This window comes from Eptesicus fuscus, chromosome 12 (assembly GCF_027574615.1).
Source record: "Eptesicus fuscus isolate TK198812 chromosome 12, DD_ASM_mEF_20220401, whole genome shotgun sequence".
NCBI lineage: Eukaryota > Metazoa > Chordata > Mammalia > Chiroptera > Vespertilionidae > Eptesicus > Eptesicus fuscus.
Genome location: NC_072484.1, coordinates 30,568,688 through 30,594,223, shown reverse-complemented (window position 1 = coordinate 30,594,223; position 25,536 = coordinate 30,568,688). Strand labels below are relative to the sequence as shown.

General features: G+C 50.1%; 1 protein-coding gene across 2 annotated transcripts in view; it reads right to left on the bottom strand.

The window, feature by feature from the left end:
• LOC103285829 (basement membrane-specific heparan sulfate proteoglycan core protein-like) overlaps positions 1 to 10,933 on the bottom strand; it is a 48,912-nt gene extending 37,979 nt beyond the window's left edge. The window contains exon 1 of one of the 2 annotated variants that reach the window (XM_054723963.1): positions 10,778 to 10,933. In XM_054723963.1, the coding sequence (XP_054579938.1) occupies positions 10,778 to 10,847 (70 nt within the window). In that variant the 5' untranslated portion in view covers positions 10,848 to 10,933. The remainder of the gene's footprint in view (positions 1 to 10,777) is intronic. The other variant, XM_054723965.1, reaches the window with a different exon arrangement.
• Positions 10,934 to 25,536: the final 14,603 nt, after the last annotated feature.

Sequence of the window (25,536 nt, the reverse complement as noted above, 5' to 3'; positions counted from 1 at the left end):
ATTTTATAGTTCTGTAGGTCAGAATCCAAAGTTGGTGCTACTGGACTAAACTCAAGGAGTCACTGAGCTACGTTCCTTCTGGAGGCTCTGTTCTCTGCCTTTCCAGATTCTAGAGGCTGCCCGAACGCCTTTCCTCATGGTTCCCATCTGCCTATCACTCCAACCTCTTGCTTCTGTTGTCACTTGCTCTTCTCTAATTTTGATTTTTTACCATCTTTTTGTAAGGACCTTTGTGATTATATTATGCCCACCTGATAATCTAGGATAATCCTATCTAATAAAACAGTAATATGCAAATTAACCACCACTCCGTTACACCCACCAGCCACGCCCACCAGCCACGCCCATCAGCCAATCAAGAGCGATATGCAAATTAACCCAACCAAGATGGCAGTTAACTTGCATATCCAGGTGCAGAGCGAAGACTGAAGACAGTGGAGAAGGAAGCCAAGCACTGCAGAAGGGAGCAAAGCTGCAGAGAAGTAAGCAAGCTGGGCGGTGGAGAAAAGAGGGAAGCAGGCGGGATGGAGAAGGGAGTGAGCGAGGCAGCAGAGAAGGGAGGGAGCGAGGCAGTGGAGACGGGAGGGAGGGAGCGAGGCAGAGGAGACGGGTGGGAGCGAGGCAGAGTAGATGGGAGGGAGTGAGGCAGCGGAGACGGGTGGGAGCGAGGCAGAGTAGACAGGAGGGAGCGAGGCAGAGTAGACAGGAGGGAGCGAGGCAGAGTAGACAGGAGGGAGCGAGGCAGCGGAGATGGGTGGGAGGGAGCAAGGCAGCAGAGACGGGTGGGAGGGAGTGAGGCAGGGGAGATGGGTGGGAGCTTCGCTCAGGCTGCAGGAAGCCCTATTCTTGCAGGAGTATTCCTGCAATGGGCGGCTAGTCTATAATAATAAATGCCATGTAATATGCTAATTAGACCAGACAGCTGAATGACCTTCCAGATGTTATTCCAGACATCTTTCCAGACAAAGCCACAGTGGCTGAGGCAGAGGCAGTTAGGGGTGATCAGGCAGGCAGGCAAGCAGTTAGGGGCAATCAGGCAGGCAGGCAGAGTGGTTAGGGGTGATCAGGCAGGTGAGCGGTTAGGAGCCAGTGGTCCTGGATTGAAAGAGGGATGTCTGACTGCTGGGATTGGGCCTATTCTGGCAGTCAGACATCCCCTGAGGGGTCCTGGATTGCAAGAGGGTGCAGACTGGGCTGAGAGATACCTCCCATCCCCATGCACGAATTTAATGCATGGAGCCTCTAGTATTTTTATATCAAGAGTCTTAATTTAATCACTTCTCCAAAATCTCTTTTACCATATAAAGTAAAATATTCACAGGCTCTGGGTATTAAGGAATAAACTTATTTTGTGTGGTTGGGGCACATTGCTCTGTTTATCACACACATCTCTCTGACTGTTATAGAAACCAGTTGCTATAAATAAAAACACCTATGCATGCGGCATTGTCACAGAGTATGGGTGACAAGGCCATTACTGGAATTTACATACGAACTATTCAAGCAGTGGACTGGTGAAGTAGTTTGCAAAATACAACTAGAAAGCAACGACAGAAGGAAAATAAAGTATCCACAAATGAAAAGAAATCAAGCAACACACCCCAAAATCCAATGGCTCAAAGAAGAAATCACAAGAGGAATCAGAGAATACCTTGAGGAAAGTGAGAGTGAAACACCACACACTAAAACATATAATGCAGACAAAGCAGTGTGAGAGGAAAATTTATAGCTGCAAATGCACACATTTAAAAAGAGAAAAAAGTCTGAGAGAGGTAACGTGCCCCTGGGTCCGGGTGAGGCCATGTGCCCCTGGGTCCGGGTGAAGCTGAACCCTGGGTCCGGGTGAGGCCGTGGGCCCCTGGATCCGGGTAAGGCTGGGTCCCGAGTCCGGGTGAGGCCGTGCGCCCCTGGATCCGGGTGAGACCACGCGACCAGGGGTCTGAGAGAGGTAACGCGCCCCTGGGTCCGGGTGAGGCCACGTGCCCCTGGGTCTAGGTGAAGCTAGATCCTGGGTCCGGGTGAGGCCATGTGCCCCTGGATCCGGGTGAGGCTGGGTCCCGGGTCCGGGTGAGGCCATGCGCCCCTGGGTTTGGGAGAGGCCACGCGCCCCTGGGTCCGGGTGAGGCCATGTGTCCCTGGATCCGGGTGAGGCCTCGTGCACCTAGGTCCGGGTGAGGCCGCGTGTCCCTGGGTCTGGGGGAGGCCAGGCGTCCCTGGGTCCGGGTGAGACCGTGTGTCCCTGGATCCGGGTGAGGCCTCGTGCGCCTAGGCCCGGGTGAGGCCACGTGCCCCTGGGTCTGGGAGAGGCCAGGCGTCCCTGGGTCCGGGTGAGACCATGTGTCCCTGGATCCGGGTGAGGCCTCGTGCACCTAGGCCCGGGTGAGGCCACGTGCCCCTGGGTCTGGGAGAGGCCAAGCGTCCCTGGGTCCGGGTGAGACCATGTGTCCCTGGATCCGGGTGAGGCCTCGTGTACCTAGGCCCGGGTGAGGCCACGTGCCCCTGGGTCTGGGAGAGGCCAAGCGTCCCTGGGTCCGGGTGAGACCATGTGTCCCTGGATCCGGGTGAGGCCTCGTGTACCTAGGCCTGGGTGAGGCCACGTGCCCATGGGTCTGGGAGAGGCCAAGCGCCCCTGGGTCCGGGCGAGACCATGTGTCCCTGGATCCGAGTGAGGCCTCGTGCACCTAGGCCCGGGTGAGGCCACGTGCCCCTGGGGCTGGGAGAGGCCAAGCGTCCCTGGGTCCGGGTGAGACCATGTGTCCCTGGATCCAGGTGAGGCCTCGTGCACCTAGGCCCGGGTGAGGCCACGTGCCCCTGGGGCTGGGAGAGGCCAAGCGTCCCTGGGTCCGGGTGAGACCATGTGTCCCTGGATCCAGGTGAGGCCTCGTGCACCTAGGCCCGGGTGAGGCCACGTGCCCCTGGGTCTGGGAGAGGCCAAGCGTCCCTGGGTCCGGGTGAGACCATGTGTCCCTGGATCTGGGTGAGGCCTCATGCACCTAGGCCCGGGTGAGGTCACGTGCCCCTGGGTCTGGAGGAGGCCAAGCGCGCCTGGGTCCGGGTGAGACCATGTGTCCCTGGATCCGGGTGAGGCCTCGTACACCTAGGCCCGGGTGAGGCCACGTGCCCCTGGGTCTGGGAGAGGACAAGCGTCCCTGGGTCCGGGTGAGACCATGTGTCCCTGGATCCGGGTGAGGCCTCATGCACCTAGGCCCGGGTGAGGCCACGTGCCCATGGGTCTGGGGGAGGCCAAGCGCGCCTGGGTCCGGTGAGACCATGTGTCCCTGGATCCGGGTGAGGCCTCATGCACCTAGGTCCAGGTGAGGCCACGTGCCCCTGGGTCTGAGAGAGGCCACGCACCCCTGGGTCCGGGCGAGACCATGTGTCCCTGGATCCCGGTGAGGCCTCGTGCACCTAGGCCCGGGTGAGGCCACGTGCCCCTGGGTCTGGGAGAGGCCAAGCGTCCCTGGGTCCGGGTGAGACCATGTGTCCCTGGATCCGGGTGAGGCCTCGTACACCTAGGCCCGGGTGAGGCCACGTGCCCCTGGGTCTGGGAGAGGCCAAGCGTCCCTGGGTCTAGGTGAGACCATGTGTCCCTGGATCCGGGTGAGGCCTCGTGCGCCTAGGCCCGGGTGAGGCCACGTGCCCCTGGGTCTGGGAGAGGCCAAGCGTCCCTGGGTCCGGGTGAGACCATGTGTCCCTGGATCCGGGTGAGGCCACGTGCCCCTTAGCCCGGGTGAAGCCGTGCCCCTGGGTCCGGCCGAGACCAAATCAGAGGGAGTCGGACCTCCGTTACCACCATTTGTCCACCATCCAGAGCTGAGGGGTCAGTGCTGACATGTACACATAAGGAACTGGTGGACATTGAAATTGGGTCTCAAAAGAACTGTTGGTCCAGAAAGAAACTCACTACAGACTGATTCATTTGCCTGTCAGCATAACTATTATTGCTCGTCTCACATTCAGTTCTCATAAGTATATATCTAGTGACATATGATCTCGCTCATCTAGGGGAAATGATGAACAACATAGACTGAGGAACAAGAACAGAACCAGAAGCAAGGAGACATCGATCGGACTATCGGGCCTCAGAGGGAGGATAGGGGAGGGTGGGGGGAGGGGGAGAGTTCAACCAAAGGACTTGTATGCATGCATATGAGCCTATCCAATGGTTAAGTTCAACAGGGGATTGGGGCATGCGTGGGGAGGGGGGGATGGGAATGGGGGAATGAGGACAAATATGTGACACCTTAATCAATAAAGAAATTTAAAAAGAAAAAAAAAATAAAAAGAGAAAAAAAATCATAAATCAATAACTTATTGTATATCAAAGAAATTTGAAAAAGAAGGGGAAAATAAACCCTAAACTAAATTAGCAGAAGGAAGAAAATAATAAAGGTTAATGCAGAGGTAAATAAAATGTGAATTAAAAAACAACAACAAAGAAAATTAAAAAACCAAGAGAGGGTCTTTAAAAACTTCCATACAACAAACAAATCTTTAGTTATGTTGACTAAGAAAATAATGGAGAAGATGCAAATAAGTAAAATCAGAAAGAAAAGAACATTCCTAATATTTTTACAGAAACAGAATTCAGTTACATTTTTATAAGGTACAGTGGTGATGAACAATTCAAAAATAAAATTAAGCAAACAATTCTATTATCTTTCTTTTTTATTAAATTCTCACCCGAGGATATTTTTCATTGATTCTTAGAGAGAGTGGAAAGGAGAGGGAGAGACAAAGAGAAACACCGATGTGAGAGAGACACATCAATTTGTTGCCTCCTACATGCCCCTGACCAAGGACAAGGGCCTGGAGCTTATAACCGAGGTACATGCCCTTGATTGGAATAGAATCGGGGACCCTTCAGTCCCCAGGTTGATGCTCTATCCACTGAGCCAAACCAGCACAGTGGTCGGCAAACTCATTAGTCAACAGAGCCAAATATCAATAGTACAATGATTGAAATTTCTTTTGAGAGCCAAATTTTTAAAATTTAAACTTCTTCTAATGCTACTTCTTCAAAATAGACTCGCCCAGGCCGAGGTATTTTGTGGAAGAGCCACACTCAAGGGGCCAAAAGCCGCATGTGGCTTGCGAGCCACAGTTTGCCGACCACAGGGCTAGGGCAACAATTCTATTTTCAATAGCAACAGCAAGTATAAAATACTTAGGAGTATATTTAGCCACTGAGATAAAGACTTGTAAATGGAAAAGTATAAAACATTGCTGAAAGAAATTTACACAGACTTAAATGGAAAAACATCTGTGTTCATGGACTGGAAGACTTAGTGTTGTTAAGAAGCCAATGGGGCCGAAACCGGTTTGGCTCAGTGGATAGAGCGTCGGCCTGCGGACTCCAGGGTCCCAGGTTCGATTCCGGTCAAGGGCATGTACCTTGGTTGCGGGTACATCCCCAGTTGGGGGTGTGCAAGAGGCAGCTGACCGATGTTTCTAACTCTCTATCCCTCTCTCTTCCTCTCTGTAAAAAATCAATAAAATATATTTAAAAAAAAAAAAAAAAAGAAGCCAATGGGGCCTAAAGCAATCTACAGATTCAATAAAATCCCCATCAAAATCCCCATGGCATTTTTTGAAGTTCAGGTAAAATCTCAAGGGACCCCAAATAATGAAACAATCTTGAAAAAGAAAGGAAGTTCAAGGACTCATATTTGCTGATTTAAAACATAGTACAAAACTACAGCAATCAAAGTAAGTGTTGTTCTTTCATTAAATAGATAGTTAAATGGAACAGAATAGAAAATCTAGAAATAAACCCTCACATATATGGTCAACTGATTTTCCACAAGGACGCCAAGGTCATTGAATGAAGTGTTTCAACACATGGTGCTGGGCCATGGGATGTCCACATGCAAAAGAATGAAGTTGGACCTTTACTTTACATCATAAACAAAAGTAAATGCAACATGAATCAGAAACCTGCAAAGGTGACCCACAGAATGTTCTTTTCTTTCTGATTTTACTTATTTACATCTTCTCCATTCTTTTCTTTTTTTTTTAATTTAAATTTCTTTATTGATTAAGGTGTCACATATTTGTCCTCATCCCCCACCCCTCCCCACGGATGCCCCCACCCCCCTGTTGTCCTTAACCATTGGTTAGGCTCATATGCATGCACACAAGTCCTTTGGTTGATCTCTCCCCACTACCCCCACCCTCCCCTATCCTCCCTCTGAGGCCCGACAGTCCGATAGATGCCTCCTTGTTTCTGGGTCTGTTCTTGTTCATCAGTCTATGTTGTTCATCATTTCCCCTAGATGAGCGAGATCATGTGTCACTAGAAATATACTTATAAGAACCGAATGTGAGACGAGCAATAATAGTTATGCTGACAGGCAAATGAATCAGTCTGTAGTAAGTTTCTTTCTGGACCAACAGTTCTTTTGAGACCCAATTTCAATGTCCACCAGTTCCTTATGTGTACATGTCGGCACTGACTTTTCAGTTCTGGATGGTGGACAAATGGTGGTAATGCAGGTCCGACTCCCTCTGGTTTGGTCTCGCCTGGACGCAGGGCCGGGGCTTCACCCGGACTCAGGGGTGCGCGGCCTCACCCGGACCTGGGACCCAGCATCACCCAGGCCCCGGGGCGCGTGGCCTCACCCAGACCCAGGTGTGCGCGGCCTTACCCGGTCCCAGGATCCAGCCTCACCCGGACCCAAGGGCGCGTGGCCTCACCCAGACTCAGGGTCGCGTGGCCTCTCCCGGACCCAGGGGCGCGGCCTCACCCGGACCCTGGACCCAGCCTCACCCGGATCCAGGGGCGCACGGCCTCACCCGGACCTGGGATTCAGCTACACCCAGACCCAGGGGCACGTGGCCTCTCCCGGACCCCGGGGCGCGTAGCCTCTCCCGGACCCAGGGACGCACAGCCTCACCCAGACCCGGGATCCAGCTTCACCCGGACCCAGTGGCACGTGGCCTCGCCCGGACCCGGGGGCACGGCCCCACCTGGACCCAGGACTCCATTATTTTCTCCTTTTTTTTTTTTTAATTGATTTTTTACAGAGAGGAAGAGAGAGGGATAGAGAGTTAGAAACATCGATGAGAGAGAAACATCGATCAGCTGCCTCTTGCACACCCCCTACTAGGGATGTGCCCGCAACCAAGGTACATGCCCTTGACCGGAATCGAACCTGGGACCTTTCAGTCCACAGGCTGACGCTCTATCCACTGAGCCAAACCGGTTTCGGCTCCATTATTTTCTTAGTCAACATCTATACATATCTATACATATAAAGAGGTAATATGCAAATTAGGCCAGGATGCCATAACGGGTCACAACCAGACTGGAGGAGGTTGCTGTGTTCAGGTACTTAAGCTTTTGAGGAGGTTCAGGTACTTAAGCTTTTGAGGCAGGTAAGGCTAGGAGTAGAGACAGAGACAGACAGAGGGTGGCCTGCCCGAGCCAGCACAGAGGCTCCGGCGGCCTGGAGCAGACACAGGCAGGGGGGCCAGGGAGGCCTGGGGCTGGCTGAGCTGCCGCTCCTGTTTGTGCAGCCCCAGAGTGGACACAGGCAGGGAGGCAGGGGGAGCCTGGGGTGGAAGTCAGGTGAGGGTCCCAGCACCTGTGGCGCAGGTCCGTGGGGCGCCTCCTCGTGCAATTTCAATCGCGCGCTGTGCCTCTGGTAACTAAATAAGAGCTAAGACTATAAAATTCTCAGGGAAAAAAACCCCAGCATAGGCGAAACTCTTCATGACTTTGTATGTGGCAATGATTTCTTGGATATGACACCCAAAGCACAGGCTACAAAGATAAAACAGTGTCACTCAGAGGAGGAGGCAGCTGTGGCACCACAAATAAGTCCAGCGATCTTTTCAATTTCTTAGCTTCTCCTCAGGGAGAAATTCTGTGGGTCACCTTTGCAGAGTGCGAGCTGGTGAGACCCACCCACTTACACTATCTGCAACCACACGTGCCCCTGAGGAGGCCACATGCTGTCACAGGACAGGTCCTCTGGTACCAAGAACATCAAAGGTTTGGGGCTTTAAGTCTGGAGGAGAAGACTGGGGACAAGGAAGCTGAACAGCTGAGACAAAAATGGGAAAAATAGGAATGAATCTTGGAGGGAGAAGGGGAGAGAATAGAGGAGGGAAGAGAAAAGAGGGGTCAGCATGGAGAGGGGCACAGGATGGGAGCAATCTGCCATCTGTGCATCCGTAATTCTCACATTTACGTCTGTGACCACAGCCTTTCCCCTGAACTCTGGACATGTGTGTCCAACTCTCCACTCACATCGTTCTTTGGATGGAAATGAGCATGTTCCAGCTAACGTGTCTACACTGAACTCCTCAGTTCCCCATCGCTCTCTGTACCTCACCCGAGACACCTTTATTCCTCTGGATGCTCAGGTCCCAAACAACTGGAAATCCTAGGCACCAGGACTGCCAGCTCCCCTTCAGCATGCACCCACTTTCCGCAGCTTTCCCCTGTCTCTGCTGGCTACTGTCTTGGCACAAGTCACTTCTGGTTGCATGCATGCTCTGCCTGCTTTGCTTCTCTCTATGTGCAGATATAGCCTCTACTCAGCGAAATGTTATCATCACTTAAAACGTACGTCAGATCGTGTCACTTCTTTCTTCAAAATTTGGCAGCGACAACCTTTTCACTTGGAGCAAAAGCTTAAGTACCTGAACACAGCAGCAAGACTCTACTCTCGGGGCCTTCGGCCATGCTGTTCCCTGATAGGAGGCTCTTCCCCTGAACCTCAGGGCTCCCTCCCAACCTTCCATTAATCTTGGCTTACAATGTCCCTTCTCAATGCCCATCCAGACTACATCGGTTAACACACATCCCACCGTACAGATCCCACAATTCCCCTGTTCAGCAGAATCTCCACCCTCACACTTACCTCTTTCCAATATTCTGTATTAATTACTTACTTATTGTTTACTGTCATTTCTCCACTGGGATATTAGCTCCACGAGGACAGCTACTTTATCTTTCCATTCACCACTGCACCCCAAATTCCTATAATGGCTCCTGGTGCAGAGTCGGTATCCAATAAATATGCATATTATATGTGTGAACTACCCAGTCAGACTCCTCTCTGAAACTCTAAAGCCTATTTTAAGTGGGCAAGTCTGTGGAACATATGTCAGAAACGGAGTTTCTCAACTAGATGGTAACACACACACACACACACACACACACACACACACACACACACACAAGCATTCTGTGCAAATGCAAGAAGCAGAAGAACCTAGAACGGATAACCACAAACTCTCTCCCCAACCCAGCCACTCTTCCCTACACCCACTGTCTCAGGCAGCAGAAATCTCCTGGAAAGGACATGGGGTAAAGATGAAACCCATGAGCTCTAGGATTAGACCGTTTGAGCTCAAATAATAGCTCTACCATTTACCACCGGGTGGCCTGGAAACTCTGCGTGCCTCTGCTTTTCTCCTGTAGGCAGGGCTGACAAGAGGATCGGCCTTGGATAGAGTGCTCACATGAGAAAACAGACACCAGAATGTCCAACAGTATCAGCACATGGTGGGTGTTCAAGAAATTGAAAAGTTATTACTCATTATACTCCCTGGGGCCTCGATGCTTCAACTGACATTAGAGGGTATAGATATGGATATAGACACGTGTAGGTATAGATGTAGATGTAGATGTAGACGTAGATGCAGACGCAGATGTAGATGTAGGTGCAGATATAGGTGTAGGTGTAGGTGTAGAAAGAGCTATGGATATAGATGTTGATATAAATATAGTTACAGATATAGACAGGAGTCTCTTTGTCTTTTATCCCCTTTTTCCCCTCCTCACCTCCCTCCATCATGGGAGAGGGATGCCACGTTAATAATGCACAAAATTCTACTCACTTCACCAAGAAAGGAGCTTGCTTGTCTTAACACTTTAGGGCGGGTCAGTAGTAAGTTTAGAGAAGTAGAAAGAAGGGAGGGTGTCTGAGAGACCGAGAGAACTAAACATCTGTTCATATGCATTTCATGAAGAGGATTTGAAGAGAACAAAAATAAAAGGCTTTTCAAAAATATCGTGTGTGTGTGTGCATTCCCTTACACCAACACACACACACACACACACACACACACACACACACACACACACACACAAGCATCACAAATATATTTAGGAGGATAGCCTCACAAGCTAGTCCACAGGTGTTTGTGAGGATTAATTAAAATTATAATACATACTAAATGCTCAGCAACATCCTTGGCATATAGGAACCATGCAACATAGTAACAGAAGTTCCTGAGTACACAGCAGCATCTGGACTCTGGGTCTCTGAGCGGCCTGATGGGTGATGACTGTTCTTGGGTTTACTTCTCTGTGTTTCTGATTTTCCTCAACCAGCCTCCACGGCGAAGCCCTAAACATGGTTTAAGGAGTGAGCTCTGGGGAGGCTCGGCCTGGGCTTAAATCCTAGCTGAACCACGCCTTACTCAGATGACACTGGACATGTTTCTCTGCCTCAGTTTCCTCAAGTGCAAATCGGGGATAGTAGTAATAGTTCTCACACAGGGATGTTGTGATGATCAGAGGGTTTCATGCACAGAGTTGTCACTATTGTGGTTTGAAGCATCATCTGTTTTGATGCCTCTGGTAACAGGTGCAGGGGATGGACCCACAGAGAAACCACTCAGCTCCCTGACTTCATGTGCTCAGATCCTGCCCTGTGGCAGCACTGGGTGATGCACCCTGTTTTCCTGGACATTCTAAAATTCCAGGGGAAGGAAGAAGTCCAGGGGCAGGGAGAGAGATTCTACCCCAAGGAGTGCTCACCTGGGAGGCCCAGCAGCAGAGTCAGCAGCAGGCAAGGAGGAGGGCGGGGCCAGGAGGCAGGGAAGGGCATCCTGGAGGCCTGAGGGGCCTGCTGTGTCCAAGTGTGTGCCCGGAGAACCCGGACTCCCTGCTCTGTGAGAGGGGTGAGGCCCCAGCTCTGTGATATAAGAGGAAGCGCCTGGGAAGGGGTGACAAGGCTGTGACACAGTAGCCAGCCTCTACATTCTAAACAGTTCCTGCTTCTAGATTGTGAAATGTTCACAGTCAGGGAAGCAACCCCAGGGTGAGCAGTTACTCATCTTAGTTCTCAGAGGGACGTGGACATGCCTCCAGGAAGTAGTGCTCAGGGCCTCTGCTCTCCACTGGCCCCTCAGCCCATATGAGGTCTTCATGGGATGTTGCCGGCATATGGCCTCATCTCCTTCAGCCTCAGCAAGAGCTACTCAGCTGGAGGAAGGAAGAGGGTTCACTAAAGCCTAGTCAGCGTTGGGATGGAACAGGTCTGCTCCTGAATGACTCCTTTATTGAGGTAACTGGTAAAACCTAGGCCAAATGCAAGTGTAAGGTGGACCTCACAACTGGTATGTGCTTCCATCCTAGAAAAGAAATAGTATCCTCACCTCTTTGGGGAAAGGAAGTAGGTTCTATGACCCAGCATTTACACTCCCAGGCATTTATCTCAGACATATGAAATCTTATGTCCACACAAAAATCTGTGCATGGTGTTTATAGCAGCTTTCTTTGCAATAACAAAAAACAAAACAAAACAAAAAAAAACTCGAAACAATGAAAAAGTCCAATCATAAGTGAATGGTAAAACAAACTGGTGCATCCATACACGGAAGTCCTACTCAGCAATGAAAAGGCATGAATTATTTCCATGTGCAACAACTTGTAAGTTTCTCAAAGGCATTACGTTGGGTGAACAAAGTCAATATCAAAATGTCACAGACTGCATGATTCCACATATACCACATCCTGGAAATTACAGAGTGGAGAGCAGATTCACACTTGAGAGGTTTGGTACAGTGAGGATGGGTCACTATGAAGGGCTAGCACTGGGAGACCAATGTGGTCTGCATCCTGGGGGGGGACACGAACATACACATGAGGGTTCAACATAGCAAAGAAGGGACTGTTTCAAGATTCAGCTGTAAATGCCAGTCTAATGGTCATTATGATGTAGACACTGCCTATTCGGTTACCCAAAATGATGACATAATGACAGTAGGGTGATGGGGAATAGAAAGTGTGTGTGTGTTTGTGTGTGTGGCATGAGGTCAAGAGTAACAGAACCTGTGACCCCATCTTCCTCAGTGGGAAGTCCATAAATAATGCCTGAGAGAGAAAAATCAAGAAGTGAAATAGAAGCACACTACATGAGGTATGGCAGCAAAAGCTAAAGTAATTAGTTAAGAGAGCTGAAAATGGTTGCTTCTGAGAGGCAGAAAATCGTGGGAGGTTAGGGAGACTCCAGTTTTTACATGTAGAACTTTGCAGAACCATGTACATATGTAACTTAGATAAAGGTAGAAACCAACTCTAGATAACTAGATTAATGGTGTAAAAGTTAAACATAACTCGGCTGCAGTGGCTCAGTGGTTGAGTGTCGACCTATGAACCAGGAGGTCACAGTTTGATTCCCTGTCAGGGCACATACCTGGGTTGTGAGCTCCATCCCTGATTGTGCAGGAGGCAGTTGATCAATGGTTCTCTCTCATCATTGATGTTTTTATCCCTCCCTCCCTCTCCTTTCCTCTCTGAAATCAATAAAAAAATATTTTTTAAAAAAAGAGTTAAACATAAAAAGAATACCCATACTACTATTATTAGTAAGAGTTTTGTAAGTGTTGGTTGTAAGGTTGATGATCAAAATCAATTACCATCCTAAAGAGTAGTCAAAACCCACCAAAAACAGTAATTATGCTTTTAAAAGATTCTATAAACTAGAAAGTATTAAGAGATAGCTCTAATTAGAGATGCATAAGAACATTATGGGGGGGGGGGAAACATGTGAAATTGTAAATTAAAAGTCTTTTAAAAACCTAAATAAATAGAGGCATATTATATCCATGAATGGGAAAACTCAATATTGAAAACACATCAGTTTGCCTGAATTAATACTATATAAATTCAATGCAATTATATAAGGTTTCTAAAAGGACTTTTGGGTGAAACTTGACAAAGTCATTCTAAAATACATTTGGGTCAAGAATAGCCTGACAAGAAAGGTAGGAAGATTTTCCCAAAAGAGGTCCAAAATTATTATAAAGCTTCCCTAATTAAGACAGGATTATTCTGACAGAGAGACAGACAAGCAGCTCAATGCACCAGAAACCTCACAAAGAAAACCACTTATTTATGGAAACTTGATATATGCAAAGGTGGCAGCGCCAATCATTGAGTGCTGGGTAAATAATCTTTGTGGAAGAAAAAGAACAAACTGATGGTTGCCAAATGGGACAGGGTCAGGGGGCTGAGTGAAAAGGGTGAAGGGATTAAGAAGTACAAATTGGTAGTTACAAAATAGTCGCGGGGATGTAAAATACAGCTTAGGGAATATAACACAGTCAATAGCACTGTAATAGCTATGAATGGTGCCAGGTGTGTACTGAATTATTGGAGGGATCACTTATATAAATGTCTAACCACTATAATGTACACCTGAAACCAATAATGTTTGACATCAAATGCAATTGCGAAAAAGACTTACCACTTCTAATACACACAGACACACACACCAGAAAAACATGGCTAGGTCAAAGGCGGACATGCAAAGAGCAAAACTCGATCAAAAACGGAAAACTTTTCTTTATAAAACAAAAGCTCCCAAATGATAACAACACTGCTGCTCGTGGCCCAGACAAGAGGAACCAGAGGGGCTCTGCATAGGTGCCAGGGAAGCAAAGGTATAATGTTGGTTGCAAAGTTGCACTAGCAAAACCTTAGATAGAGCTTTACCACCATCTTGAGAAGAATCTGTAAATTGCAGCATATCTTACAATAGAAAACTGTAGAGCACGGAAAATTAATAAAATGGAGTTACATATATCAACATTATTAAAACACACAGAATTGTGTGAAGCATACAAATAAAGTTCCAGAATGTTGTATACAGTATAATAGCAGTTACATAAAATTTAAAACATGAAAAGCAATATTAAATATTGCTTTAAGGACTTACATATATGTTGTAAAAGTATAAAATCATGCTAGAAAATGATTAACACACAATTTAAGACAGTGTTTTCAAAAGGAACGGAGAACATAATGGAAATAAGTGAATGATTTGCAAAGAGAGATGGTAGGTCCATGGATACCATTAATATTCTTTATAAATTTCAAAATAGTAAAATGCTTATTCAACTTAGTGATTTCAAATATCTGTTTGCTAAAATAAAAGTATACTGCCAGAAGCTCTGGGTAAAAGTGAAATCTGCTCGGAATATTAAGAGTTCTTTATGATCGGTTCTGGTTTGGGTGGAGGCAGGGCCAGTGTGAAGCTCAATGCATCAAGGTCCAGACATTCCCGAGTCTCCGTGACCAAAGCCCATCCTGGCCTCAGCCTTATTGTCAGAGAGAAGCAACATCAGGAGGGTGTGTGGAGGGAGCTCCTGGTGCAGGTGGGGCTGGCAGAGTGAGGAGCAGGGGTCTCGGGTAAGGGGCAGGTCCTTGCAGCTTCTTCCCTCCAATTGAGCTCTTTGGTGAAGGCAGGAGGCAATGTACCACAGGGCAGGAGCTGAAGGGGAAACATTCATCCATTCATTTCATAAACATTTATTGAGCATCTGCTAAGTGACAGGCATTCTGGTTGGCCTGGGTTCATGATGTAGATCAGAAATGAAGCCCCTAAAAACTACACCCCAACACTTCTTTCTGAGATCTGAACTCTCTTCCATTCCCTGCCACTAGTCAGCTCCTGCAAAGTTCTACTAGTTGATTTTGCCAATATTTTCTTATTCATTCCAAAGATATATAAAAACCAATATATATATTAGTTTATGGGGGGACTCTTTGAAGTTTGGGTCTCAAAGCTTTGGCCTTCATCCCACTTGTACACTCTGGGGTCCCAAGGAACTTAATTTGAAATCCTTCAAAGTCCAGGACACTACAAAATGCATGAGAGTTAAAAGCTCTTAGAATTCCAAGAGACGTTTGGAGAAAATAAGTGTTCTCAAACTTTTCTCGAGGCTGGATCACCTTGTGGGGACCATGTGACTTTGTGGATGTGACCTGGACTTCTCTTGCCAGCTCCTGACAATGGCCCTGACCTCCCTCCCTCATGACTGAGGCCTGCCCCCAATTTACCTGTTACAGGTTCCACCACCTGTGGATGTAGGTGACTGTGAAACTCGTCACCAGCAGCACCTTAAAGCCCAGGAGGAAAGCCACAAAGATAAGGGCAGGTATCTCTGGACCTAAATACCAAATGGGTAGAAGGAGACATCAACTGGGGCTCTGTGAGTTTAAATACCTCCTCTGATGTCATGTTGCCAAGAAGTTTCAGAACCACTAATGGCACCCAATTCTATCTGGTTTCAAGCCCATGTTCTTTTCTCTACACTCAGCTTCCTCTTGGAAATAAATGATGATCTTGATCTTTTAGCCTCACCTTGAATTTAAGTCAATAAATATTGATTTTTGAACATCTGTCACACAGCCAGCTAATGTGTCAATGTCCAGAGGTAAAAACCTCTAGAAGTATAAAGCTGGGTGTCCTCCAGGCCTGTGGTCATTCAAATTGAACTTCTATACAATCTTAGGAGATTGGTATCATTAGCACCATTTATAGATGAATTACCTGGGGCTCTGAGAGGATAATTGACTCAGTCCCCTGACTTTACAAAGCTATAATTACTGTAAACTAACCTTTAAAATAATTTTGTTGGAATTCAAGTAGTAATAGTAACTGACATTTATTGTAGACATATATTAATTAGAGTTTATATATATTAATTATATAATATAGAGTTTACATATATTAATTCACTTAATCCTCATGAGGACTCTATTAGTCAGGAGCCTAATCTACACAGTAGCCTGTGACCCATGTACACTACATTAGACTCATCTACAGATGAGTAAACGGAATCACAGAGAGGTTAAGTACCCGGACAGGAATATAGTGAAAAAGCCTGCTCTTTCACGGGGTAAGGTTGGTGGACAAGTCTCTTCATATAACCCAAAGACACTATTTTAACAAGAGATCATTGCTAAAGACCATCTCAGAATAACTAGCGAGCATCCTAAGCTGAGCTCTCTTGGGAATTTTCAAGGAGGTTGAGCTGGGAGACTATTCTCTCCTCAGAAATGAAAGAACCTTTCATGATGGCCACATCTAAAGGCAGAGGCAGGCCAGAAACCAGTCTGGTTATCAAGGAATCACAGACTCTTTTTTTTTTTTTTCTGCTAAAACTGCAAGTTTAATTAAATTAATTAATTAATTAATTAATTAATTATTTTTTAAATTTCTTTATTAGTTATGGTATCACATAATTGTCCTCATCCCCCTAAGTTGGCAAGACTTTAACCATTACGCCCCCTCCCTATGCCTTTTGGAATCCACTCAAGAGAGGGAGGTGACCCAGCTGTTCATAGGAGAAGAGGTGAGCTTACCTGGGCTTTCCATGGGCTTGTATGTCCCGTGGGCTGCTGGGGACAGTATGAGGTTGGCCCAGATGGGAGGCTGTGCCTCATGCTGTACCTTACAGGTGAATACCCTCTCAGATCCTTGCATTGATGCATTCACCCACTGCAAGCTTTCCAGGGTGTAGGTCCCATCAGCATTCTTCTTGGGTGTAGATAGCTCAGCTCCCTTGAATGTATCGCAGTTCTCCAGCCAGGTGATGTGCACAGTTTGTGGATAGAATCTCTGCACGTGGCAAGTAATTGACACCAAGTCTGAGGACAGGGAAGCCTGGGACACTGTCACTGCAGGGGAAACTGACACAGCCCAGAGAAAGCAGGCAATTACTCCAGGAAGTTTACAGTGGCAGCCTGAGAACTCCTTGGGGATGGGGTTATCTTCCCAAGGCCTGTCACAGAGGAGGGTTTAGATGTGGGTCAACAGATGCATGCATAAGGAAATGCATGATGAATGAATAAGAGTGTGATGCATGAGGGAATGCATGCTTGGATAGATGGATGCATGGATAGATGCATGGATGGATGCATGGAAGAATGAACGGGAAAGAGGGAAGCCATCCTAATCATTCCTCTCTTTTCTATTTTGGTCATTAGAGATGATACAATGAAGTCTGAATTCCATTTTAGAATCTATGAACCAGTTGACTAATCTATGACTTGGTAATGCTAAGATTTAAAAATTCATACACTCTAAATCTTTATGACTCAAGATACTAAGGTTTTACATAGGAGGGAACATGGGTTTGGAGAGGTTAAGTGGCATGCCTGCCACAACTTGCACAAGGTCACGAGTAGCTGGGACTGTCAGAGACAGTATATTTTACTAGTATGCTATTCTGACACCCAAACTTTAAGGCTGTAGAATTTAAGATTCCTGGCTTCTGAAATTTTGATCTAATGACTTCTAGACTTTTTTTCCAACCAGATTTTCAGCTGTGCAATAGAATGTATTCATAATGAGAAAAATTTTTAAATACTATAAAACATGAAATATTTCAGGACAATTCATACGAACACACAACATAATCTAGTTCTAACACTACACCAAAGGATGGGAGATCCAGATTCTGGCCCCTACACTGACGCCATAGCCAATTGCCAGACCTTGTGCTAAGTCACTTCCCCTCTGTTTTCAAGAATCTTAAATTACAAGTTGTCTAAGGTAGCTCAGCTCTCACAGGGCCAGTGAAGACAAACCTCAGTTCTGGGTCTAGAGTCAAGAAAGTAACTCCTTGTGTTGTGCAATTTGAAGGAACTAAGGGCATCTGACCCCGAAATACGCTTTCTCCATACTCAACCCACCCAGACCTATGAAATGCTATCAGTGGGTGGAACAGCCACAGCAAGACATCATCCCCCAAAGGTCATGATCTATACTCCGTCTTTCCCCTTCAGCACACGAGCAGGAATTCATACCGAGCAGAGAGCAGGACCCTGAGAAGGAGAAACCCAGGATGATGAAGGGCTGGTAACTAGGATGCTACCTATGGAGGACAGTCCGGGCTAAGGTACCACCAAGCAGGTGTCACGGCTCTAGGTGGTGGCAAGGACCAATAAAAGGATGGAGATGCTCAGATGGCCCATTCCAGCCACCAGCAAGTTCCCCTGACTCCCCAGTGTCCATGGCAGGATGGGGAGGATGGAGACCCAGGCACAGAGGCCGTGTCCATGTGTTGTCTCATTTAATCCTCACAAAACGAAATGAGATGAACACAGAAAGCTCCTTGGTATCAGGAAACAAAACAAAAAGCCGCTCAGAAGGGACCTGTGCAAAATCAGGGCCTACTTTCACAGAAACTGCCACAGAGGAATGGGTTGAATCTTTGCCATACGCAAGGGAGGGATGGGCCACTTTTCAGATGAGGAAACGGGGCTCAGAGGCGTCCGCACCCCAACCAGCCCGGCTGGACAACGAGAAACCAGCGCCTTACCGCGGAGGTACTGGTCCAGGTGGATGATTTTCTGGAAAGCCAATTTCGACTTGTGCATGACGAGGCAGAAGACTTGGGAGCGCGCGTCCCCAGCCTGCAGGGGGACGTGCACGCTGCTGCTGACGTTGTAGGTGTCCCTGCTGAGGTGGACGCTGGTCTGGGAGTTTGGCAGCGTGTGGTTGTTTTTAAGCCAGGCCACCGTGACGTGCTGTGTGTGGAATCCGGAGGACATGTACTTCAGTTGGATGCTTGTGCCCGGCTCCGACCGATGAAGGGGGCCTTGCAAGGTGTAAGAGTAGCTGCTCCCGCCTGCAAGGAGACACCCCCACTGTGAGAGGGCACGGAGGTGCCCAAATGCCAGTGAGAACAAATCCTCAGCATCTCTACCCAGAAGTCTCGTTGGCTCCTTGTCCAGAGGGTTAAAGGTTACATTCTAAAAAGAGTTGATTTCCGAAGCTGATACCAGAAGCCAGACGGTAAAGCCCCAGGGAGCCCCAGCGGGGTGGAAGAAGGCTGCCTGTCACCCACATCTTCCAGCCACACCCATGTCACACGACCCTGTGGATGGGCTCTGCCTACCTCACCAAGTTCTCCCCAAATCCGTAGGAGGTGGGAGCTAGGACTCTCCCCATTTCACAGATGAGGAAACTGAGTTCTAGACAGGCTAGGTAACTGGCCCAGGGCCCACAGCTAGGCGCTGGCAGAGCGGAGGTTCTTAGCCCAGCAGTCTGCCTGCAGGGTCTGTACCCATGAGCACCGCTCGGCTCTGCCCTCAGTCCCTGGGAAGGGAGGAGCGCCTCACTGCTCAAGGCCAGGTCATGTGAGAGCAAGTGGCACAGAGAGGGGCTAGGAGCACAGGCTACGTGTCACGCTCCACCCAAGTTTGCACTCCCAGGCCCTCCACCAGGTGAACCTGAGCACTCAACTCTCTAAGCCTCAGTTTCCTCATCTGCAACATGGGGTGGTTCTTATTTTTCAGAATTAATGCATAAGTTAAGTAACTAGTGTAGAATATGTGGCCCATATTAATCACTCCTATAGCATCATATACTCACTGTAAGTTTAACATTTTTTTTTTTTTAGCCTTGCTCTGGACTGGGCACCATGGAGATTGCAAAACTGGCCTCATAGAGCACCTACTGTGTGCCCCATGGTTAAGCAGGGGTCAGGGAACAAATCATCAGCAGGCACAACAGTTGTCATTACAAAGATGAGACTGAGCCCTGGCCACTGTGGCTCAGTGGTTAGAGTGTCAGCCTGCGCACTGAAGGGTCGCAGGTTCCATTCCTGGTCAAGGGCACATACCTGGCTTGCAGGTTCCATCTCCAGCCCCAGTCAGAGTGAATGTGGGAGGCAACCAATTGATGTGTCTCACATCTCTCTCTCTCCCCCCCTCCCTTCCACTCTCTCTAAAAATCAATAACGAAAAACAAAGACGAGGAGACTGAGCTGTGCAGGGGCAGCGCTTTGCCTGAGGCAGATGTCCGTGGCAGCCTGTGATGTGATACTGATCCAGTGGACTCCCACCACACTCGGCCACCTCCACGCACAGGAGCCAGTGTTTGCTCCCAGGGCTGAAATTCTCGCCGTGGAGGAGGGGTGGAACCAGATAACCCCATCATAGATTTACGGGAGGCCCCAAAGTTTAAGAGGCAATTGGGAATGTGGGCAGATGTGACCATTCAGGAAGAAATAAATACCAGAAGCAGAGTATCGAAGGTTGATTTGGGAAGAGGCGTGAGATAACTAGGATTTGTGTTCTCAGGCAGGACGGGAGAGGAAAACACACAGGAAAAGCACGTTGCATTTGTGAAGAGACAGCCCTGCCTTTTGATGAAAGCTGAGAGCCCTGGGACTTGGTCCGTCTTGTCTGCTGCCTTTCCCAGCTGTCTTAGTCACAGGCGAGCGAGGACCCCTGGTGCACAGTGAGTGCTGAGTGAGGACCCCTGGTGCACAGTGAGTGCTGAGCGAGGACCCCTGGTGCACAGTGAGTGCGGAGCGAGGACCCCTGGTGCACAGTGAGTGCTGAGCGAGGACCCCTGGTGCACAGTGAGTGCGGAGCGAGGACCCCTGGTGCACAGTGAGTGCTGAGCGAGGACCCCTGGTGCACAGTGAGTGCGGAGCGAGGACCCCTGGTGCACAGTGAGTGCTGAGCGAGGACCCCTGGTGCACAGTGAGTGCTGAGCGAGGACCCCTGGTGCACAGTGAGTGCTGAGTGAGGACCCCTGGTGCACAGTGAGTGCTGAGCGAGGACCCCTGGTGCACAGTGAGTGCTGTGCGGGTGCCAGCAGGAACAGGCACCGCTGGCAGTGCCGGAGGGTGAGTGCGAGGGAGGGTTTTCTGGGCCAGGTTGGGGAGGTGTACCTGCAAAGGTGTGGCACCCGGTGCCAGGAGCGGAAGTTGCCCTTCTCCTCCCAGACCACAGGGCACTTCCAGCAGCTGAATCAAAGGGGTGGTCTCAGGGGGCTCACCTGGCAGCAGTGGGCTAGACACACTGCCCGCAGGCAAAGGAGAACAATACACAGAGGAAAGGACTCAGAGTGAGTCCATAAAGAAGTGAGCCAGTAAGGAAATAATGTAACTTGCTTTTGATGGGAAAGGACCAGTTTGGAGTTTTTCATGCAAATCTGCACATCCCCCTGGGTGAAGGTCTTTCTTATTTCTGTTGGACGAGAAACACCAGGGCGGGTAGAAAATGAATGGTGGCGGGATCGTTCCCCCTGAGAGTCCTTCCAGCAGGCAGATAGAGGCAGTCTGTCCGGGAGGGATGGCGCGCAGGGTCCGAGCCCCTGGTGTGAAGATGCACAGTGTCGCCGCCCTGCACCTGGTCCACGCTTTCTCGGTAGTGACTGGGTTCTAATACATGCACGCAGGCGCAGACGTCCACACTTCCTGGAGGGACCTGTCTGTCCTTCCCCACCCGCTGTGGTTCTGCAGAGCTGTCAGTCCACACTCGGCTGGCCCAGGCCTGGCCAATCATAATCTTCCCTTCTCTCCATTCCCGCCTCGTGGCCCAATCCCTCCGCCCATCTATCATTCTCTCCATCTGATCCCGGACAGCGTCTGAACTGCTGGCCGGCAGCGCCCCCTTGTGGACAAAGTCCTCTGAGGCCGCTAAGGATGAGATCAATAAGGCGGAGAAAGGGTGAGGATGGGAAGGGGCAGGGAGAGGAGGAGGATTAGAGGAAGTAGAGGAGGAGGGGGAATGGGAGGAGGAAGGAAATGAGAAGGGGGAGGGGGAAAAGGACGAAAATGAGAAGGGGGGGGGGAGAGGCAGAGAAAGGAGAAAGAAAAAGCGAACTGAGCAGCAGAGAGAATGGGTATCTCGCACCTGCAGCCACCCTGTCTAACCTCATTAAAATTGACGTCCAGAAACTCCCAGCGGAGCCAGTCTTGATTAAAAGCCGCCCCCAGGAGGGACGTTGGCGCCCACAGTCAAATCTCTGCCGTGTCCCGCAGTCAGTGCTACAGCTGGGAACTTGCAGCCTGCAGAGGCCGTGGGGCTGGGAGGGGAAGTCCCGCTCCTTCCTCCCACGACGAGGCCGTGGGGGAGGGAGGGAGGCATGGACTCCAGTGGTGAGTGCCTGAGAGTTTTATCACCAGCCCAGGGCGTCCTTCCTTCCTTCCTTCGCGGCCAACCCTGACCCTCCCAGCCACGCTGCCCAGGGGGCGGGGCGGCGGCACACCCACCTTTCCTCTGCCGGTTCCCCTGAGCCCGCAGGGTGAGGTTGGCCTGGACCGGGGGCTGCTCATCCTGGACCACCCAGCACGCAAACTCGCTCCCGTTGGGCTTGGCCTCTGCCTGCCACGTGTGCTCCAGAGAGTAGGTCCCGTCTGAGTTCCTGGTGACCTGGGGGGACCGCACGGTGTGGACCGTGTGCCTGTTCTCCATCCAGGTGAGGTGCAGGTGGGAGGGATAGAAGTGGCTCGCGTGGCAAGTGAGATTCACTCTCTGATGATGGGGGGTGTACGCCTCGGAGGGCTGGGCGGTGATCTTCATGGTGGGAACGACTGGCAGAGGAACAGAAAGAAAGGTCTGTTGAAATCACACCTGCGCGCCTGCCGGGCGTGTTCCTCTTTCCTGGGAACCAGCCACAGATTCTCTCACTCTTTCACCAGTTACTTTTTTTTTTTTTAAAGAAATGGATTTCCTCTGTATGCTCAGTGCAAATGGAGCCAAATCTTAATAGTCATTAAATATGGGTTAAGGGTACATGGGTGTCTGGGATGTTACATTCTGTGTTTCTAATGTTTCAAATCATGAAATATAATTGTAAGATGTACCCAAATGTAATGCCCATGAGGAGAGGGACTTAATTTTATTCATTGCTCTATCCTCAGCACCTGGAACAGTGCCTGGCCCATAGTCGATATTCCTTTGTCGAATGAATAATCAATATTGAAGATTAGTAACAGCAATGATGTCAATAGAACAAATACGTTTGGAATGGAAAGTTGAGCCAGATAATAATAATAGACATGCACAAACAACCTACTGTGTGCCAGGCACTATTTATAAGGCACTATTCTAGGTGCTTTTTGAGGAATCAGTCATCTGATCCTCACGTGAAGCCTATAAGTAGGTCTTCATTTTATTTCCATTCTAGGGGGAAATTGAGGCCCAAGGAGGTTAAGGAGCTTCCTCAGCTCCACACGAGCTGTGAAGTGGTACAGAGGGTCATCCCAGGTGGTCAGCCGCTGGGACCTGTGCCTTTAATGGCTACACGGCCTGGCCAGCCGTGGCCACGAGGAGCTTCCGTTCCCAGAGTGAACGGGGGGGGGGGGGGGCTTCGGGTGGAAGACTGTGGCCAGGGAAAACGGTGTCCCCCACCTCCTGCCCACTCACCTCGGAGCACCTGGGAGAGGTTCATGGTCCTGTGCAGGGGCGCTGCCAGGTCCCTGTGGGTGACTGTACAGGTGATCTCTGAGGAGACATCTTGGCGCACCAGTGTCACCCACACCTTACTGGTGACGGAGTAATTGCCTTTGCCATCGGTCACCAGGCGCTGAGCTGAGGCTGGGTGCTCAGCCCAGCCCTTCATCCAGGTGACGCGGACGTCCTGGGAGCGGAAGGTGCCGGCGGTGCAGTTGAAAGGCACCGAAGTCCCGGGGGCTGTCCTCTCCGCCGGGCCCGTCAGCGTGATGAACGGCTGCCCAGCTGCGGAAAGAGCACTTGTCTGCACGCGGAGGGCGGGGCGCATCCAGCCCTCAGCCTGGCAGGGGCGCCCGTGCTCTCAGGCCCTGCGGACCTACTACGCACCCTGTGTGGTTCCTGCCCCGGGGGTCACACACACAGATGATAACAAGGAAACAAGCAAATACATAATTGCAGCTGGGGCTCAGTGACCTAAGGGAAACGCAAAGAGGACAGAGATGGAAAATGCGGGGGGAGTTATTCTAGAAGGCAGAAGAAGGATTCCCAGGGAGGTGACATTTTGAGCTGAAACTGAGGATTGGATAGGAGCCAGCCATGGGCAGGGAAACTACCTTCCAGAACGTGGGAAGGGCAGGTGAGAATAGCTCGGGCAGGAAGAGCTTGGCAGGCCTGAGACACTGAGAGGTCTGGGGTCTACAGTGTGTGGGCAAAGTGGCGGTGCAATGAGAAGATCCTATTCTGATGGGAAGCCGGGGAGATTGTTAACAGAGGGGCAGGCGGTCTCTTGGACATAAGATCATGGGGGTTTCTGGGTGGAGAATGGGCAGGAGGGTGGCATTTGGGAGCAGGGAGGCCAGCGAGGAGGCTGCTGCCGCCATCAGGTGAGATTGTGGGGTCCCCCCCAGGCTGGGATTCTGAGAAATGGAGGCACATTTGGAAGGTAGAGCCCACAGGACTGGGTCATGGACTGGGTGGGAGAAGAGATACAATGAATTATGGATAAGGGATTCTCAGGGTTTTCTCCTGAGCATCTGGGTGGGTGGTGGTTCTAGTTTTTGAGGAGGAGGAAACTGGACCAGGTTGGAATGGGAGAGGCGTGGTGAGGAATCAAGATTTCCATGGTGGACGTAAGTGTGAAGCCAGGGATCCCCACAGGCAGGGAGGGCAGGCCCCGCTCCTCCTCCGGGAGTCTCCTGGGGCAAACAGTGGAGCTGCCTCAATGGCCTCCGCCCTCTGCCGGCTCACCCCCAGGGATGGGAGGCTCTCTCCAAAGGAGGCAGCTTCCTCCCTCCTCAGGAAGCAGGACCATGACAAAGCACTTCTGCTTCTAACCTAGGCGCTGTCTCCTCGAGTCGTCCCGGGACAACTGCCGGACCAGACGCTTCCCGCCCGCGGCATGGTCTGCAGAGATGTGCGGGCCAGGCCTCTCCCAGCCTTCCCCGCATTCCCCGAGGCCCTGCTCCGAGCCAGCATGCCATCTGGAGACACAGATGGGTCGAGGACCCCTGCCCTCAGGAGCCTCTGGCCAGGGGTGTGTGGAAGGGCGCAAGTAAACCAGCAAGGACAGCGCAGAATGACAGGTGATGGAAGGCGGCTGCGGGGGCCAGAGGAGCATGTCCCCTTCGCCCTGAGCTCTGGTACCTTCTCCATAGTGCTCTCTCTCCTCTGAATAAAGCCTAGTGATCATTGTCACCCACCCACGCTCAGCGCCCCGTGGCTTATAAAACACTTTCAGGCGTGTGTGCTCATCTTCATCCACATCCCAACTGAGGAATGCTAGTATTTCACTTTCCAGAAGAAACAGGCTCAGAGAGGATTAGTGACCGGCTCAAGATCACACAGCCTATTAGTGGCTGAGCAGGGATGTTAAGCAGGTGTGTCTGATGACTGTGGGTCCAGCACTCTTCCCACGATGCCAGAGGCTCCACCACTTGGGGGTTCCTCTCTCCGTCTGTCTTTCCCACCCTCACACCCTCTCTGACCTAGACCTGGTGGCCACCCAGACCAGAGCTGGCATCAAAGAAACTGGGTGGGAGGTGGGCTCCTCCTTCACTCTCTGACCGCCCCCCAGCCCCTCACCCTCCTGTCACACCTTCCTCTTCCTGGCCCCCAAAGCTCCCTCACCGCTGCTCCCCACAGGCCCACATTGCGGAAAACAAGCAAACAGCACCTGGGAGGCAGGTACGCAGCTCAGCCAGGTCCTCTGGTCTCAGCCCCTCTGCCCACCCCTCAAACGCGAGGTGGCTGGATTCCGTACCCCCAAGCGCTCCCTCCCTGACCTGAGGGTTCCTGTGGGCGGCACTCAG